The 17621-nt window shown below is 42.1% G+C and overlaps 1 protein-coding gene across 1 annotated transcript in view; it reads right to left on the bottom strand.

The window, feature by feature from the left end:
- The window catches only part of LOC111974356 (palmitoyltransferase ZDHHC8B-like), a 44631-nt gene extending 28648 nt beyond the window's left edge, over positions 1 to 15983 (bottom strand). Inside the window, 3 exon segments of the mRNA XM_070447354.1 lie at positions 13873 to 14038; positions 14237 to 14309; positions 15890 to 15983. Coding sequence (XP_070303455.1) covers positions 13873 to 14038; positions 14237 to 14309; positions 15890 to 15983 — 333 coding nt within the window.
- Positions 15984 to 17621: the final 1638 nt, after the last annotated feature.

The raw sequence follows: 17621 nt of genomic DNA, 5'->3' as shown, positions 1-17621 counted from the left end.
CATTATGTGACCTTGCAGACATTGATTCAGTTTTGATCTAACTTTATTCAAACTGCACCATTATCCTGAGTAGCCTGTTCTCTACTCGTGGAGAATGCGCAGAACGTGATACGCACAGTCGCAGAAGCTTCACTCAGAAAAAGGCGGAAACAGTCACACCGAAGGAAGAAATTACTGCTAGAACCTCCGCCCACCAACCCCAGGCCATTCCGTGTTGGCTCTTCATCCATCATGAGTCCTGAGCTAAGACAGGTGCATTTCCTAACCCTCCCCAAGAGAGACAGACAGTCTCTCTCTCTCTCAAGACACACATATCCAGCCCTGGGGAGGATTACACATGCACACAGACACACAGCGAGAAGGATGGGAGGTATCAAAAGAGATTAGGGATAGCAGCTCTCTGATATCATTTTCCTCCACTCTCGTTCCTCTCCACACATATACAGACCTTATTTGCTGAGTACGTGTTACATGCCATTGAAGTAAGGGCCACATTGGGGAACAAAGCAGTCCTTTGACAGAGCGAGCTGCAACAAGACACATCAATGAATCCATTTAGCAATTAAGCCTGGCAGTGTTGGTATGGGAGAGCTCCCAGGACTGCAATGTTCCCTGTTTCCTCAATGGAAATGCAGAGGATAGGAGAAGGGGTTTGTTTGGTGGGAAACAAAAGGGGTGTGTCAATAAACAGAGCTGGCACAGGATATTCTCTCTCTGTAGTCCAGAACCACACTCAGTTACACTGAGAAATGAAATGATAACACAGATATGACTGCATATTCATAGCGAAAGGGGAAAAAAAATTTTATCAAGGGAGCCCAATTGAAACCAGGGTCTCATTTTCAATGYTGCCCTGAGACCATAAAGTAAAATATAACATCACAGTCCTCATAAACACGTTTGATAGTGAAGTGCTTCAATATGTGACATTCTTTAAGTGTCAATGCGTTAAGTACTGAGTTGCATGTATTGAGTGCATCATCTCTATCAGAGAGATGGGGGGTGGTGCCCTTGCCCATCCAGGGTACCAACAGGACAGAGCTGGATGGGTGGAGTTGACACTCATCTCTCCTGCCTGGCCTGGGTCAAGTTCCTGACCAAGCCCCTAAAGAGCCTATCCACTATAGCTCTGTTAATAGGGCCTATATCTGCAAGGCCACATAAACAGTACCAGTCAAAAGTGTGCAAAGCTGTCATCAAGGCAAAGGGTGGCTACTTTCAAGAATCTAACATTTTCAAATCTATTTTGATTTGTTTAAACACTTTTTTGGTTACTACATTATTCCATATGTGTTATCTCATAGTTTTGATGTATTCACTTATATTCTACAATGTAGAAAATAGTCKAAATAAAGAAAAACCCTTGAATGWGTAGGTGTGTCCAAACTTTTGACTGGTACTGTATAAACGTGCCGTGTCTGTCTGTTGAAACGTAAGAGGAATGGATTGCACAGAGGAGCATAAATACATGGCGGTGGTGGTGGCAAGAGGAGAAGACATGATACAGCGTTAGCAGTCAGTCCCTACCTCTACTCATTGGCTCTAACCCTTTAAGGTTTGCAGATCTGAACATTCTGGAAAGGTAAAAGCAGGGTAATTGTGGATCTTCAACCATATTGCTTACAACTTACAGACTGCAAACAGTGAAGGGTTAGGGCCAAGAGGAAGTGGTAGGGAGGGAATTGGGAATTACTGGCTGTTTAGTATGGGAGTCAAAGAATGGACTGGCCATGCTTGCCTCTAAAAGCCTGGTTCCTGATTAAAAGGATTACTGTGGATGCCTCTAGATGAAAGACCTGCTTGGGTTTGATAAACACTTGGGTTTTACCATCTGGCCTGCGATTGCCTGCGAGGGGACTTTATTATTCCTCAGACAGGCCAGAGAATAGTGACTCCTAAGGACATTGTGGAGCAATATGTAGCTAAGGGCCAAGGCTGAGATGCTTAGGGGCCCACCACCARTCTCCTATTCACAATGCCACCCTTTTCCCGATGTAAGGCTCTGGTCAAAACTAGTGCACTGTATAGGGAATAGAGTGCCATTTAGGATGCACCCCAGGAGCTCTGAGGAGAAAGCCCAGCTGTGCTGCAGGATAAACAGTGATGTCAGTTAACAGCAAATTCAATCAGAGGGCCACTGCGCCYCTCAACCAAGCTTTTTACTACAACAAAATCTATGCCTTTAGGAACCAGATCCCTTTATTAAACCGTTGAGTGATGCCTGGGCATGAATACTGCTGAATGTCTGAATGTAATTCAAATGAATGCGCTTGAGTATGTGACAGTGCATCAGAATGAAGACTGATGATCTTCATCAAGATGGCTGTGTGTTTCTCCTTAGAGAGTCAAGTTCCCTGTCATATTCACATGAGAGGAGAATGCATAAATGAATGAATAGACAAGTCAGGAATATGGCAAATGCACAGTTTCATTCCATTGCCCAGCAGTATGGCATATACACCACATGGCAAAAGTACACTACCGTTCAAAAGTTTGGGCTATCTTAGAAATGTCCTGGCAGCTTCATTAAATAGTACTCGCAAAAACACCAGTCTCAACGTCAACAGTGAAGAGGRGACTCCGGGATGCTGGCCTTCTAGGCAGAGTTGTAAAGAAAAAGCCATATCTCAGACTGGCCAATAAAAAGAAAAGATTAAGATGGGCAAAAGAACACAGACACTGGACAGAGGAACTCTGCCTAGAAGGCRAGCATTCTGGAGATCTTCAGTTTCTTGGCAATTTCTCGCATGGAATAGCCTTCATTTCTCAGAACAAGAATAGACTGACAAGTTTCAGAAGAAAGTTCTTTGTTTCTGGCCATTTTGAGCCTGTAATCGAACCCACAAATGTTGATGCTCCAGATACTCAACTAGTCTAAAGAAGGTCAGTTTTATTGCTACTTTAATCAGAACAACAGTTTTCAGCTGTGCTAACATTAGTGCAAAAGATTTTCTAATGATCAATTAGCCTTTTAAATTATAAACTTGGATTAGCTAACACAACGTGCCATTGGAACACAGGAGTGATGGTTGCTGATAATGGGCCTCTGTATGCCTATGTAGATATTCCATTTAAAAGAATCTGCCGTGTCCAGCTACAATACTCATTTACAACATTAACAATGTCTACACTGTATTTCTGATCAATTCYATGTTATTTTAATGGATCAAAAATGTGCTTTTCTTTCAAAAACAAGGACATTTCTAAGTGACCCCAAACTTTTGAACGGTAGTATATGTGGACACCTGCTCGTCAAACATCTCATTCCAAAATCATGGGCAATAATATGGAGTTGGTCCCCCCTTTGCTGCTATAATAGCCTTCACTCTTCTGGGAGGGCTTTCCACTAGATGTTGGAACATTGCTGTGGGGACTTGCTTCCATTCAGCCACAAGAGCATTAGTGAGGCKCATTATTCCTCCTCCACCAAACTTCACAGTTTACACTAAGCATTCGGGCAGGGAGCGTTCTCCTGGCATCCGCCAAAACCAGATACGGACTGCCAGATGGTGAAATGTGATTCATCACTCCATGGCGGCGAGCTTTACGCCAATCCAGCCGATGCTTGGCATTGRACATAGAGATCTTAGGCTTGTGTGCGGCTGCTCAGTCATGGAAAGCCATTTCATGAAGCTCCCGAAGAACAGTTCTTGTGCTGACGTTGCTTCCAGAGGCAGTTTGGAACTCGGTAGTGAGTGTTGCAACTGAGGACAGATGATTTTTACGCACTACGCGCTTCAGCACTTGACGGTCCCATTCTGTGAGCTTGTGTGGCCTACCACTTCGCAGCTGAGCTTTTGTTGCTCCTAGACTTTTCCACTTCACAATAACAGCACATACAGTTGACCAGGTGGGGGAGGTATTATTGAAAAATGTATTGGTCCATTATCTTTCATACATACTTTCTATTCGGTTTTAGTCATTTAAGTTTACACTGAAAACTTTTTATATCCCAAAATGTGATTAACAAAAAATAAATACAGTACCAGTCAAAAGCTTGGACACACCTACTCATTCAAGGGTTTTTCTTWATTTTTTACTATTTTCTACATCGTAGAAMAATACTCAAGACATCAAAACGATGAAATAACACYTATGGYATCATGTAGTAAGCAAAATGTATTTTGTATATTTGAGATTCTTATAAGTAGCCACCCTTTGCCTRGACGACGGCGTTGKACACTCTTGGCATTCTCTCAAACAATTTCAATAGMTAGTCACCTGGAATGCATTTAAATTAACAGGTGTTAATTTGTTGTTAAAAGTTAAATAGTGGAATTTCTTAACTTCTTAATACGTTTGAGCCAATCAGTTGTATTGTGACAAGGTAGAGTTGGTATACAGAAMATAGCCCTATTTGGTAAAAGACCAAGTCCATATTATGGTAAGAACAGCTCAAATAAGCAAAGAGAAACAACAGTCCATCATTACTTTAAGACATGAAGGTCAGTCAATCCAGAAAATTTCAATAACTMTTAAAGTTTCTARAAGTGCAGTAACGACTTTGACGAGGCCGATGTGAAGGATAWACTGCTTCCTCGGGAACAGGCCCCGATCCCCGTGATCTGCGTGAAGACGAGGCGGAGAAAGAGGGGCCGAAGGGCGGGCTGCCTTCTGAGAATTRGTAGGCYATCGAATAAACTCTRGTTTCCCTCCATTCWGCTAGCAAACGTGCAATCKTTGGAGAATAAAATTGACGAGTTACGCGGAAGATTAAACTACCAACAGGACTTTAAAAACTGTAACWTCTTATGCTTCASGGASTCGTGGCTGAATGACGACAATATCAYCATACAGTTGGCTGGTTATACGATGTACCGGCAGGATAGAACAGCGGTGTCTGGTAAGACAAGGGGCGGCGGAATATGTATTTTTGTAAATAACAGCTGGTGCACGATATCTAAGGAAGTCTCGAGCTATTGCTCGCCTGAGGTAGAGTATCTCATGATAAGCTGTAGACCACACTACCTACCAAGAGAGTTTTCATCTGTATTCTCCYTAGCTGTTTACATACGACCACACTGGCACTAACACAGCATTGAATGAGCTGTATTCCGCCATAAGCAAACAAGAAAACGCTCACCCAGAAAAAGAACTCTGGACCACCTATACTCTACACACAAAGATGCATACAAAGCTCTCCTTCACATTCCATTTTMCAAATCTGACCATAATTCTATACTCCTGATTCCTGCTTACAAGCAAAAATATAAAATAAAAAWGTGGTCAGATMAAGAAAATTSTAAGCTACYGGACTGTTTTGCTWGCACATTCTGGAATATGTTCCGGGATTCCTCTGATGCAACTGCACATGGGGACAAAGATCATACTTTTTGGAGAAATGTCCTCTGGTCTGATGAAACAAAAATAGAACTGTTTGGCCATAATGACCATCGTTATGTTTGGAGGAAAAAGGCAAGCCGAAGAACACCATCCCAACCGTGAAGCACAGGGGTGGCAGCATCATGTTGTGGGGGTGCTTTGCTGCAGGAGGGACTGGTGCACTTCACAAAATAGATGGCATCACGAGGAAGGAAAATAATGTGGATATATTGAAGCAACATCTCAAGACATCAGTCAGGAAGTTAAAGCTTGGTCGCAAATGGGGTTCCAATGGACAATGACCCCAAGCATACTTCCAAAGTTATGGCAAAATGGCTTAAGGACAACAAAGTCAAGGTATTGGAGTGGCCATCACAAAGCCCTAACCTCAATCCCATAGAAAATTGTGGGCAGAACTGAAAAAGCGTGTGCGAACAAGGAGTCCTACAAACCTGACTCAGTTTCACCAGCTCTGTCAGGAGGAATGGGCCAAAATTCCCCCAACTTATTGTGGGAAGCTTGTGGAAGGCTACCCGAAAAGTTTGACCCAAGTTAAACAATTTAAAGGCAACGCTACCAAATAATAATTGAGTGTATGTAAACTTCTGACCCACTGGGAATGTGATGAAAGAAATAAAAGCTGAAATAAATCATCTCTCTTCTATTATTCTGACATTTCACATTCTTAAAATAAAGTGGTGATCCTAACTGACCTAAGACAGGGAATTTTTACTAGGATTAAATGTCAGGAATTGTAAAAACTGAGTTTAAATGTATTTGGCTAAGGTGTATGTAAACTTCCGACTTCAACTGTAGTCTCGCTATTGTTATTTTTCTGCTGCTCTTTAATTACTTGTTAATTTTATCTCTTATTCTTATCCGTATTTTTGACACTGCATTGTTGTTAGGGACTCGTAAGTAAGCATTTCACGTTGTATTTGGTGCATGTGACTAATAAAATTTGATTTGATTGAAAAACCATCAATCGCTAGATGAAACTGGCTCTCATGAGTACCGCCACAGGAAAGGAAGACCTAGAGTTACCTCTGCTGCAATGATAAGTTCATTATAGTTACCAGCCTCAGAAATTGCTGCAAAGAACTACTACTAAAGGCACAAAAAGAAGAAGAGACTTGCTAGGGCCAAGAACACAAGCAATGGACATTAGACTGGTGGAAATCTGTCCTTTGGTCTGATGAGTCCAAATTGGATTTTTGGACTCTGCCGTGTCTGTTTGAGACGCAGAGTAGCTGAACGGATGATCTACACATGTGTGGTTCCCACAGTGAAGCACGGAGGAGGAGGTGTGATGGTGTGGGGGTGCTGTGCTGGTGACACTGTCAGTGATTTATTTAGAATTCAAGGCACACTTAACCAGCATGGCTACCACAGCATTCTGCAGCAATAAGCCATCCCATCTGGTTTGTGCTTAGTGGGACTATCATTTGTTTTTCAACAGGACAATGACCAAGGGGCTATTCAACAGGACAATGACCCCAAGGGCTATTTGACCAAGACGAGAGTGATGAAGTGCTGCATCAGATGACCTGGCCTCCACAATCACCTGACCTCAACCCAATTGAGATGGTTTGGGATGAGTTGGACCGCAGAGTGAAGGAAAAGCAGCCAACAAATGCTCAGCATACTGTATGTGGGAACTCCTTCAAGACTGTTGGAAAAGCATTCCAGGTGAAGCTGGTTGAGAGAATGCCAAGAGTGTGCAAAGCTGTCATCAAGGCAAAGGGTGGCTACTTTGAAGAATCTCAAATATAAAATACATTTTGATTTGTTTAACACTTTTTTGGTTACAACATGATTCCATATGTGTTATTTCATAGTTTTGATGTATACAATGTATTCACTATTATTCTATCATGTAGAAAATAATAAAAAATAAAGAAAAACCATTGAATGAGTAGGTGTGTCCATACTTTGAACTGGTACCGTATATATTGCTTTATTTAWTTTTTMGGGCAATGTCATCCCGCGACCCAACTGGACCCCTGCCYRGACCCACYAGTAGGTCTCAACCCACAGTTTGTGAACCGCTGGCATATATCATTTCTTATTTCCCCTTCACAGCAGAGGGTTACAGTGGCTATTTGCCCTTGATGAGAGGTTTGAGAGTCCATGTATTTATTTGCCATGGTTGATGCACTAAGATGTACTACGTGGCCATTAACTGAAGGTTAATGAGAGTAAACAGCAATTGTTGCCATTTAGCTGGAGGACCACTTAGCATGAAAGCAGTGTGAGTGTGTGTTGGAAAAGACAAGCTATAAATATACTTACTGACCCAATTATGGTCTGGTAAAGACAGCGGTGATTTGATTATTGTTACAGAGCCTCCAAAYATTCCCCAGAGCAGCAGGGTGTAGTCTGAAACACTCTGACAACAATATGGCAAGTAGAGGGGTGTGTTAAGCCAAGGACAAAGACTATTTAAAMGATACATTTTCTTTTTACAAGCAAATCACTATTTTTGATGTAAATGGCATGTTATAGAAGGGTCCAGACACCTTTTTTTGTGATTTCACGTGTCTTTGAGAAACTTACCCCAAACAGCAAATCACTTCCTCATCCTCAATTGTGTAGTATGGGGGCCCTGACTAAACATGAACAAAGGCTCCAAAAACACCCAAATACGTCCTTTTAGAAACGGCAAAGCTCTGAGTATAGTGATGCAGGTCTTTAGATGTTGTACACATGAAATTGTGTSATTCCGAACTTTATGAAATTGTGTCATTCTGAACATTATACGCAATGTTATATTCCATTTTGTTGTGACTCGAGCGATACCTGTAGAATGGACAGAGAGGTAACTGCCAAAATAGCCCAACAGCTTCCTGTTGATCCCACATTAACAGGCGCTTCTATTTAAAGGATGAAATCCTCTCCAATTCACTCCTGGAATCCCACACCTACCTGTCTCACTTACTACATGCTATACATGTTGCAGCCAGGCCAGAGAAACAATGGCCTTGATATTCCAGGGTTGATTTAGGGTTAGTGGAAAACACCACACAAGCCCCCCGCCGACCCWGTAGGGAAAATCACTTAGGAAACTGTTGCAGCTCTCTCACCACCACCATACAAAACAAACGCCAGGTCTTTCAGTACATGAGTCACGTTAAAGTACAATGGTGATTAGTCTTAGCGCTTCGAGTGACCTCTGGTTTAAGTGGACATGCCTGAATCGGCTTAGAGTGCACAGCACCAGGTRYAGTATGTACTGTGGATATCCAAAGGCAAGAATGGCTGAGTGTTGACACTGACATTCATCAAAGGCAGAAGTACAGAACACTATGTCAGTATTCAGCATTTCTCCCACTCCCTACCATTACCATCTTAACCATGAAAAATGTCCATCCTGCATTATGGTGGCAAGGCTGGTCTTTTCCCATCTGTGTCACCCTCCATTCAGCTTTTCACTGATCCTTACACTGTGAGTGTGGACAATCAAGATTGTCATGGGTCATTGGACTTTTGAGACAAATGAACAGTCATCTTGCTATAGCTCCATTATAGGTTTTGTGAAAATGGAATTTCTTGTTTGTGTCACATATTGTGAAGAAATGTCTCAATGTATATGTAAACGTTATGATGTAAAACGCTTTTGCTACATTATGAGGGAAAACATGCAATTTGCATATGAATTGCAATACTACATAAGCTCATCAAGTGTGCTGATTGCAACTACTGTACAGTACAGTACCATGCAGTGGAGTTAACAGGAGAGAGAGACAGCTTTGTCAGGATTACCTGAACTCAAAGGGAGGCTTTATCAGCCTTATCAGCACTGTCTGTACTTCTACTCTACTTTGTAAGAAAGAAACCAGGAGCGTGTCCCAAATGGCATCCTATTCCCTTTATAGTGCACAACTTTTGACCAACGCTCTGGTCAAAAGTAGTGCGCTATTTAGGGAATAGGATGCCCTTTGGGATGGACATTATGAGAAAGAAAAGTTATGTTCTGCACTGCTGGGGACTCAGAGTGCTAAGGCTGCTAGTGGAGAGATTTCCTCTTATTCTCGTTTGAGGATGAGGAAACGTCTCAGGCAGGTTCACTCAGAGTGCTATGGTAAGAGAGAGATGTAGAGGGGGGGGGGGAGAAAGATAGAGACAACGTTTACTTTGGGTGTTCCTCTGTTTTATTTTGCCTTTAGGGCTCATGATGAAAAACAGAGAGCTACCGACGCCAACAGAACGCACCAGCACCTGGCAGCACAGCCACTGAGTGACAGGACAATATGGCGTGTAGGTTGGGGCTTTCGGCTTTGACAACCACATGAAGGATTAATTATCCTACCCTTCAAGTGGAGGGTTAGGGTAGTCATGGTAATATTATAGTAAAGGGAAACTTTACTGGGTGCCAGCCAGGGAGAGTTTTAGCGCTTCACTAATTACTATTTTTCCCCAGGCCACAATCCAATTTGTCTCCATTTCAACACCACCATGTTTCTCCACTCCATCATGTTAGGGGAATGGATAGAACGGCTCTGGGTGCAATTTAAAAAAACTAAACTGCTGAAAACAATTTCTTACAAGAATGAGAGTGTGGTCCTGATGCGACCTAGAAAATAAATGTGCTTGGCGTAATCCCTTTTCTCTCCTCAGTGTCAGACTGCAGGGAGGACACACAGCGATAAATTATATTTCAACAGTCTCAATTGGTTATGTCATTACCATTGAGAATAAGGTTAACAGCTTCCTCGGGGCTAGTCTGGAGAATGTGCCATTTTTCCAAGCAGAATGACGACCTTTCAAATTATGAATTTCTTACATACTGCCTGTGTGGTCTTGTCTTTTGTCACGAGCACAATGAGACAGGCATGGGTCACATCAGCTCAACATCTCTCCCAAAAGGTGAGAGGAGCCCATAGTAAGAGCTCCATCTATGGCTTTCTTAAATGCCGTGCATGTTCTCCTTCTTTCAACTCAGTCTGCTCCGACATTAACATCAGGATACTCAAAGTGTAAGTACAAATCGTAGCCAATGGATAAACAACCTTGTCCYTGATTCTTTAAGCTAGCTGAAGGTTTCCCCATTTTMACTGAAATAGTGRGGAAAACAGACACCTTTTAATAAATAACATTTTGGAAGAAAACTACGAGTTTACAGTCAACAGCAGMTTGGCATTGATGTCTCTGAGGGGATCCCTTTGAGGCCATGCAGACATTTTATGGGTCTGGGTTCTTATGACTTACCCAGTGATCCAAAAGACTGTTGATGAGAGTGAGATTCAGGCTGTAATGCTACTGTACCCTCTTAGAGCACAGCTGYCAAACAAACACTCAATACTCAGTCCTGAATCACTGTGACACAAACCCTGTAAATGAGTGTCTCCACTGAGACACAGACAGACAGATGGGCAATGCTGATGGAACAGAGATGTCTGGCGACATCAGTGAAGTGATCATCTACCAAGGGAGGAAGACGCAGGAGGGTCTGTCATTTCATATGAGGAGAAGTAAGTGGATTTCACATCGACCATCAGATGGGCAGTATCAATGCCATGCACYGAGTGATGGTCTCATAACCACACACAAACCAATGAAGGAAAATAGTAACACAAGAGGAATAAAATACACAAGAATGGACCTATATACAGGGAGTACCATTACCAGATCAATGCGCAGGTATTTSAGGTAGATGTGTACATGAAGGCAGGGTAAAGTGACTAGGCTTCAGGATATATAATAATAAGAGTAAGAATAAAGAACAGAGTAGCAGCAGCATATGATGAGTGTTAAAGTGTGTGTATCGTGTGTATGTGTTGGTATGCATGTATATACTGATAGTATGTGTGCTTGTGTTGTTGTATGCGTGTTATGTTGTGTGTGTGTGTGTGTGGTGTGTGTGGTGTGTGTGTGGTGTGTGTGTGTGTGTGTGTGTGTGTGTGTGTGTGTGTGTGTGTGTGTGTGTGTGTGTGTGTGTGTGTGTGTGGTGTGCGTGCGTGTGTGTGTGTGTGCTGTATGTAGTGTATGTGAATTGTGTGGGTTTTGTGTGGAGTGTCAGTGTCAGTGTAGGGTGGGGGTGTGTTTATAGTGTGTACATATAGTAATTGTGAGTGTGCATAGAGTCAGTGCAAGGTAGGGTCAGTGCAGATAGTCCGGGTAACCATTAATTAACTATTTAGCAGTCTTATGACTTGGGGGTAGAAGCTGTCTTGGAGCCTGTTGGTCCAAGAGCRGATATTCCGGTACTGTTTGCAGGACGTTAGCAGAGTGAACAGTCTATAGCTTGGGTGGCTGGAGTCTTCTGCAATGTTTCTGATACCAACTGATATAAAAGTCCTGGATGGCAGAGAGCTCGGCCCCATTGTGTACTGCCTTAGTCAAAATATCCTATAGGATTACAATTTTTCCAATAGAATCATATAGGATTCTCACAATCCTATATGATTTTGTGTCACCTGTATCAGAATCCTATTGGACTACTTTTTTCCTTTTGGAAATCAAAAGTAATCTGATTAGTCTTGTAGGATTTTGTCACCCCAATCAGAATCCTATTGGAATTTTTTTCCTATTGGAAATCAAAAGTAATCTGATTAGTCTTGTAGGATTTTGTCACCCCAATCAGAACCCTATTAGAATTTTTTCTTCTAAATTGAACCCAATAAATTATAGTTTGTTCCAGTACAATATAACAACATTAATTACAAAATGTTCATTGATCGGGAACAACAGTTCTATATTACATTTCTGTTTTAGTCACCTTTATGAAAACCTATCCCTTTAAGAGCGACTGATGACATAACAGCTAGGGCAGGATTCAGCTCGCCACCTGTGGCTGTGCAGAGAATCTTTGGTTTCCTAACATTATTATTCGAACTGTTTTATCCTTCACTGTGCGTGAATGCAAGAACTGTGAATACAGTATTTGTTTCTTTATGTATCCTGACAAAGTTGTCAATGATTTAGTCATATTTTCATAATTGTGCAGAATTTTATGCCCTCGTTTTTATGCTAGCTAAGAAACTACTGTTAGCCACATTTTGACTGTCAGCTGACTAGCTAGCTAGCTAAGTTGTAGCCATTTTTTAAATCTCCTTTTTTTGTCACTGTATTGTTATACAGATGAGAAATGTTTATATTGTTTGTTATTGCTAAATATACTATATGTGCCTTATTATAGGCAAGTCAAACCRGTTTTCATGATTTCTGGTAGATCATGGATTCATCCAATTCAGTTGTTAGAACCTAATTAAGTAAAAAACTACTGYAAATGAATGTTGAAAGTTCCATTTATTTTCCTAAAASAAGTTGACAATTATGCTGTKGCCGCTTCTTGTTGACAATAGCTTTTGTTAAATAGCCCAATGTCAAAACACCATTTTGAAGTGTCCAAATCAATAATCATTCAATAAACAGTTTGTGATATATTGAAAACCTAAACATAAAARGTACTACCTAGACATACATGTGCCACAATAGTAATAATATTACTTTTATTTTTTAAAATAAGTTCCAGGTTTCCTTATTTCCCTTTTTGTTCCTGCTTTTTGTTCCTGTGTTTAGAATACATGCTATTGGTGTTGGATTAGGGTTGGCTGTTATTTGAGTTATAGTTTGACTCTCAGATGTATGTCTTGGTGTGAGGCCAGTGACTTTTATAGACAGTGCCCTGAATTTTCCCTGACATTTGAGTTTGAAAAGGATAGTCCTAAAACCGCTGGAGTGTATGACAAAGTCAACGGTACAAAACCAATGATATTGATCTGTTTTAAGAAATCGATTTTGTGTCATTGTTATTAAAATAAACGTTTACACTAATAGCAGTAATCTGAGGTAAAAAAGGATGTGTAATTAGCCTCAATTTGATGTGGTCAAAACATGATGTTGTGTAATGTAGTAACATATACTGTCCACATACAGGAAATCTAATATGTAGCTTTAGTGGACAGCTAAATATGGCACAGAAACCTGAACATTTATGTTAAACTGCAATCAAGATTAATCAAGACCAGTAAACTGAGGAACAGTCTCTCTCCCGTGTCTCTCCGGAGCACAATCTCCATCTCTTTGCCTACTCACACCAGTGATAATTCCCTGAGGTTCTCAACCTCTTCAACACACCACCACAATATGGAAGTGATTAAATCCTATTCGATTTTGGTACCAGTCCTTTGGACTCCTATGGGATTCTATCCTATAGAATTTTATCTTATATGATCCTTTGGATTCCAATACAAGAACCCAATAGAAAAATCCTATCAGATTTTGGAACCAGTCCTATTGGACTCCTATAGGATTTTGTCCTATAGGATCCTACAGGATTCCAATTCAAGAATCCAATAGAAAAATCCTAGCAGATTTTGAAACTCTTCTGGGATTTTATACTATAGAATACAATCCTATAGGATCTTACAGGATTCCAATCCAACAGAAAAATAACGCTTTGTGGTCGAGGGTGGTGCATTTGKCATACCAAGCGGTGATGCAGCCAATCAAGATGCTCTCGATGGTGAAGCTGTAAAACGTTTTGAGGATCCAAGYGGCCATGCAAAATCTTTTCAGCCTCCTGAGGGAGAAGAGGCGCTTTCYTACCCTCTTCACAACTGTGCGGGTGTGTGTGGACCATGTTAAGTCCTTAGTGATGTGGACGCCAAGGACCTTGAAGCTTTCGACCCGCTCCACTACAGCCCTGTCAWTGTGGATGGGGGCGTTCCCTCCCCTCTTTCTCCTAAAGTCCACAATCAGCTCTTTGGTCTTACTGACATTGAGGGAGAGGTTGTTGTCATGGCACCACACTGCCAAGTCTCTGACTTCCTCCCTGTAGGCTGTCTCATCGCCACCGGTAATCAGGCCTACCACCGTCGTGTCGTCTGCAAACTGGATGATGATGTTGGAGTAGTACGTGGCCACACAGTCTTGGGTGAACAGGGAGTACAGGAGGGGACTAAGCACATACCCTTGAGGGGCCCKCGTGTCGAGGGTCAGCGTGGTGGAGGTGTTATTGCTTACCCTCACCACCTGGGGCTGTCCTGTCAGGAAGTCCAGTATCCAGTTACAAAGGGAGGTGTTCAGTCCCAGGTTCCCCAGCTTGGTGATGAGCTTGGAGGGGACTATGGTATTGAACGCTGAGCTGTACATGAACAGCATTCTCACATAGTTATTTCCCTCTCGTCCAGGTGGGAGAGGGCAGTTTGAAGTGCAATTGAGATTGCATCATCTGTGGATCTGTTGGGGTGGTAGGCGAATTGGAGTGGGACCAGGGTTTCTGGGATGATGGTGTTGATGTGACCAGCCTTTCAAAGCACTTCATAATTACAGATGTAAGTGCTACATGGCGAGTCATTTTGGCAGTTTACCTTGGAGTTCTTGGGAACAGGGACAATGGTGGTCAGCTTGAAACATGTTGGGATTACAGACTGGCTCTGGGTGAGAGGTTTCCTGTTTCAGAGTGCTCATGAAGTACTCTGGGTAAATACTGAGACAGAGATGCTCTGATTGAGCGTTAGATACTACTACACATGCACACACACAGATGCACGCACACACACACACACCAATGTCAAAAAAAGAACAGAGTAAAACAGAAAAAGTCTGACAAGTAATAGAAAAAGGGCACCTACTGTAACACATAACATCGTAGCGGCAGAGATTTCCCATGCTGACCAGGCTTTGGAATATAAATAAATCTGCTCAGACAAAATACATGTTTTTTCTGTCTGGTTATATCAAATTAAATTCCCCCATCCANCACACACACACACACACTGGGCTTCAATAGCACATACTGTAGATCAAGACACTGTTCAAGAACTCACAATAGCAATCAAACAAGCATATTTCTATCAACATGTTATTGACCACCCTCCTCATTCAGTATTGTCAGTAAGCTAAAGCATGAATGAACTCTCCCAAGGCTGCATGAATTGAGGAAATAACCTCTGACAGTGGGAGGAGAGGGATGCAACATTTACATTTAACACTATCTCATATCCCATAACAAAAAGTATTGTACAGCAATGGTGAAACATGTATGTCAAAATATAAAAAACTGTTTAGAGCAGGGATACTCAAGTACTATTTGAGAAGGTCCGGTCACACAAATMTCCTAGGTGGCAAAGGTCCAGATAGATAGTAATTTATCAGCGTAGTAACAAACCTCCACCTCGCAACCTATGCYACCTCAAACTGTTCACACCCCTCTTGTTGGTGGATAGAAAATGTAGCAGTTTTAAAGCTAATTTCCCACAATTCTACACATTTTGCATGTGGCAGATTTTTTTGTTGTTGTTTTAAAGCTAATTTCCTACAATTGTACAACATTTTCAATGTCTTATGTGTGTTTATATAATACCAGGGGTCGAAGCCAGACAGAGTTCCCCCCTCATTTTTTGTAATATATATTTCTTTGTAGTTGGATCCGGCCTMTGGTRCGCCAGTTGAGTATAGGGGATCTAGAGAATAGTTAGGCTGGTTTGTGTTTCACCACAGACTGTGTYGCACAAGCCCAGTGGAAGTTCACCCTCAGATGAGCCAACACAATGAGRCTCCGAGTTACGGAACAGTGGTATTATTTGTATCTACAGAGAATGGCCCCTCCAGGCACCCTTACCTCTCACAGGTGCATGATGGGAGGAACTGAACTGGCCGTGGGATTGGCCCGGCCTCACCACACCCTGGTTCTGAGAATCCAACACCAATAGCATGTATTCTAAGCACTCACAATGAGCAGGAACAAAAAGGGAAATAAGGAGAACTGGAACTGTTCAGTGTGCCGTTTTGTCTCTTAAAATGTAGGCTAAACATGAACAAAGCTGAATCTACTCATGGTGACTTGTTGAAGCTGAAACACATGAGTCTGTCTGTCCTCCCCATGAACACAGCTGGACGCAACAGGACACAGAGGGCAAGTTACTGATCCTCCAAAGACATCAGCCAGCCAAAACCTCCACTCCACACCGGACTTGGCAGCTAACGCAGGTTACAGCAAAGGGAGGCAGATAGGAGGAATGATGTTTTTTTCCCTTTTCCTCCTCCATGCATGTTTAATCTGACTACTACCACCATCCTGCTGGCTGGCAGACCATCTGAAAAGTATCTATGCTGGTTAAAAGATGTTAAATMAATCAATAATCCTGAATTTGAAATATCGCTTCCCCTGTGTGAAGCRGAGTCACACAGATTTCTGCACGGACAGCCGACCGAAGGGGAGGATGAAGCTGGAATGCTTAACTCCTCTGTGGTATTACAGCATTCGTTATGACTTGACGACATCACACAAAATATGGCTTTTGCCAAAGTAATGTTGCTATTTATTGGATAGAGAAATGACTAAGAGATTCAATTTTCATTCTCATTTAAGATGATGGCTGCCTGCCAGCTAGAGCATGGAAGGAGAGTTGGGTGCTAGGCAGGCAGTCAGATTTCCCAGTCATTCTGTCTGAAAGAGGCAGAACTTCATGATTAAGGCCCAGCTTGGAAATAAATCTGCTTCATCTGCTTCCACAAGCTGGCCGTGCCTCAACCTGGCCCAGCCTGACTGGAAATAAATCTGCTTCATCTGCTTCCACAAGCTGGCCGTGCCTCAACCTGGCCCAGCCTGACTGGAAATAACTTCAGACACATTGGCAGATAACTAAACTGATTGAATGTCGCTCGGGGTAACAGCATCAGCTAAATGACTAACATGTCATGTAAATGTCCCCCTTTCAGCCCAGGTGCAATTAGTGCATTCGTTTTTCTTGTTTATCGTCCCTGTGATGTTCTGCTGTGTTCAGCTGTTTGTTGACAGTGCCTAGGAGTGTACTAGAAGGCTCATTCTGTACATCTACACCGCTGGGGAAATGGAGAGTGTTAATTGTTCCACTGTAATACGCCCTCTCCACTCCTAAACATTAATCATAAAACAAGAGGGAGGACAACATGCAGGTGCCCAACATCGAATATTAGGGCTGGGATTTGCCAGGGACCTCACGATACGATATTATCACTGTACTTAGGTGCCGATACTATATGTATAGTGCGATTCGATACTGTGATTTTATTGCGTTTCGATGTTCCAAACATATTGCTCACCATATCCCTTCTGCAGAGGGTCAAGAGAAAGCCATGAGAAAACAAGTTTTGGTCAGTCACGGAAAGAAAAGTGTTGAAAACAAATTGTCTCCTTGTTTTAAGACGTAAGAAGAAAAAAATACTGGAGTTTTTGTGCAGCTACAGCCAATTAGCGAAAAATAATGTTGCGATATTGCCAAAACGATTCAATTCATCCCATCACTATAAAATATGCATGAGGGCAATTTGTTACTCTGTAAAACTGATACAGATAAGCAAGGTTGCGTCCC

Source organism: Salvelinus sp. IW2-2015, linkage group LG15 (assembly GCF_002910315.2).
Source record: "Salvelinus sp. IW2-2015 linkage group LG15, ASM291031v2, whole genome shotgun sequence".
In the NCBI taxonomy this organism is placed as follows: domain Eukaryota; kingdom Metazoa; phylum Chordata; class Actinopteri; order Salmoniformes; family Salmonidae; genus Salvelinus; species Salvelinus sp. IW2-2015.
The sequence above is the reverse complement of the archived record's forward strand: the minus strand, read 5'-3'. Positions and strand labels throughout refer to the sequence as shown.